The sequence below is a fragment of the Cyprinodon variegatus genome, unplaced genomic scaffold (genome assembly GCF_000732505.1).
Source record: "Cyprinodon variegatus isolate N-32 unplaced genomic scaffold, C_variegatus-1.0 Scaffold2307, whole genome shotgun sequence".
In the NCBI taxonomy this organism is placed as follows: Eukaryota; Metazoa; Chordata; class Actinopteri; order Cyprinodontiformes; family Cyprinodontidae; genus Cyprinodon; species Cyprinodon variegatus.
This window is the reverse complement of record NW_015152760.1, coordinates 1-1,536: the sequence shown is the minus strand read 5'-3', so window position 1 is coordinate 1,536 and position 1,536 is coordinate 1. Positions and strand designations below refer to the sequence as shown.

At 52.9% G+C, this 1,536-nt stretch overlaps 1 protein-coding gene across 1 annotated transcript in view; it reads right to left on the bottom strand.

Moving 5' to 3' along the window:
- The window catches only part of LOC107080769 (epidermal growth factor receptor substrate 15-like 1), an 18,332-nt gene extending 17,621 nt beyond the window's left edge, over window positions 1-711 (bottom strand). The window contains exon 1 of the mRNA XM_015368970.1: window positions 386-711. Coding sequence (XP_015224456.1) covers window positions 386-711 — 326 coding nt within the window. The remainder of the gene's footprint in view (window positions 1-385) is intronic.
- Window positions 712-1,536: the final 825 nt, after the last annotated feature.

Below are 1,536 nucleotides of genomic sequence, written 5' to 3'. Positions count from 1 at the left end.
TGACTGTATGATCTGGTTGAACTGTAAAGTGCCTTGAGATGACATGTGTTGTGAATTTGGCGCTATATAAATAAACTGAATTGAATTGAAAATTGTACAGGATGGGGGGGTGGCGGTGTCTGCCCTGTGGCCAGCTGGCTTGTGGGCCCTGCCGCTGGTACCTGGCCCCCGGGCTATGGTGGTGCGACTCGTGGGGCTCCCCTCTCTGTTGGAGCTCTCGGGGAACGGGGGGTTCTTTTTACATCTCGTTGCAGGTGATAAAGCAGACTGAAAATGTTTTATCATTATCTCCCTTCTATCTCCTCTTTCTTGCAGGAGGCATCAAGGGTTGGCTAGGGGCAGATGCCAGTGGTGGAACCTGGCAATGCCTCTCTTATTATCCCACCTGATGAGGCTTTTTGGCCCAATGCCCGTTATGGGCCGGATTGGGAACTCTCTCTCCCATCTTATGCTGGCCCTGTCTTCCTCCTTGGAATCTTTCCACTGGACCACGCCATGCAATGCCTGGTTGATGCATCTCTGCAGGCCTTTACTCTCATGATCAAGGAGCTTGGACGCACACTTTCTATGCTGGTTCACACTCACCGCCAGGTCCGGTTGGCGCAGTCGCCCTCCAGGCTCTTCTACAAGGGTACCGTATTCAATTCCGCCGCAGGCCACTCGTCCCTGGCCATGTAAGGATAACTGTGATCTATGACTCGGTGAAGGCATAGGTACTGGACTGAGAAATCTCCACCTTGCTGGCTAAGGGGGCTATAGTGCCGCTGGACCCCCTATGGGATCCAGCGGGCTTTTATTCCATATATTTTCTGGTTCCGAAGAAGACCGGGGGCCTACGTCCAGTGTTGTACCTCAGAGGCATGAATGTCTACTAGAAGGCCATGCCTTTTCACATGGTGACCACCAAGAAAGTGTTGCAGGCAAATCCCTGGGCGATTGGTTCACTTTCTTAGATCTCAGGGAGGCTTGTTTTCATGTTCAAATCACTCCTCCCCATTGGCGTTTTCTTCGTTATGCCTTTCAGGGGAGGCACTTCCAGTTCAGGGTCCTCCCGTTCTGACTTTCACTGTCTCCCAGGGTGTGCACCAGATGTGTCGCAGCGGCCCTCTCTCTTCTGCAGGCACAAGGATTGAGGATCCTCCTGTATCTGGACGACTGGCTCTTTTTTGCCGCGACATGGGACCAGGCGATTCGAGACACTCAGCGCTCCATCATTTGGAATGCTTGGGCTTGCAGATGAACATGAAGAAGATCAGTCTCCCTCACAGGAGACTATATTCCTGGGCATTGCCATGAATCCCATTTCAATGACTGCTTGCCTGTTACCCCTTGCTCACACTGGCTCCGGTGCGGTTACCGAGCCGACGGAGACCGCAACTCCCGCACACCCCCTCTCACAGCCCTTTTGACTACGGTGCGGTGCAGCTCCGGCAACAGGTCCGGAGATTTAACTCGCGAGAACAGAAGTTCACTTGAGTTCACGTAACTTCACGCGATAACACGGCCCAAATAAGGATATTTGCGAGAGCTTGTTGC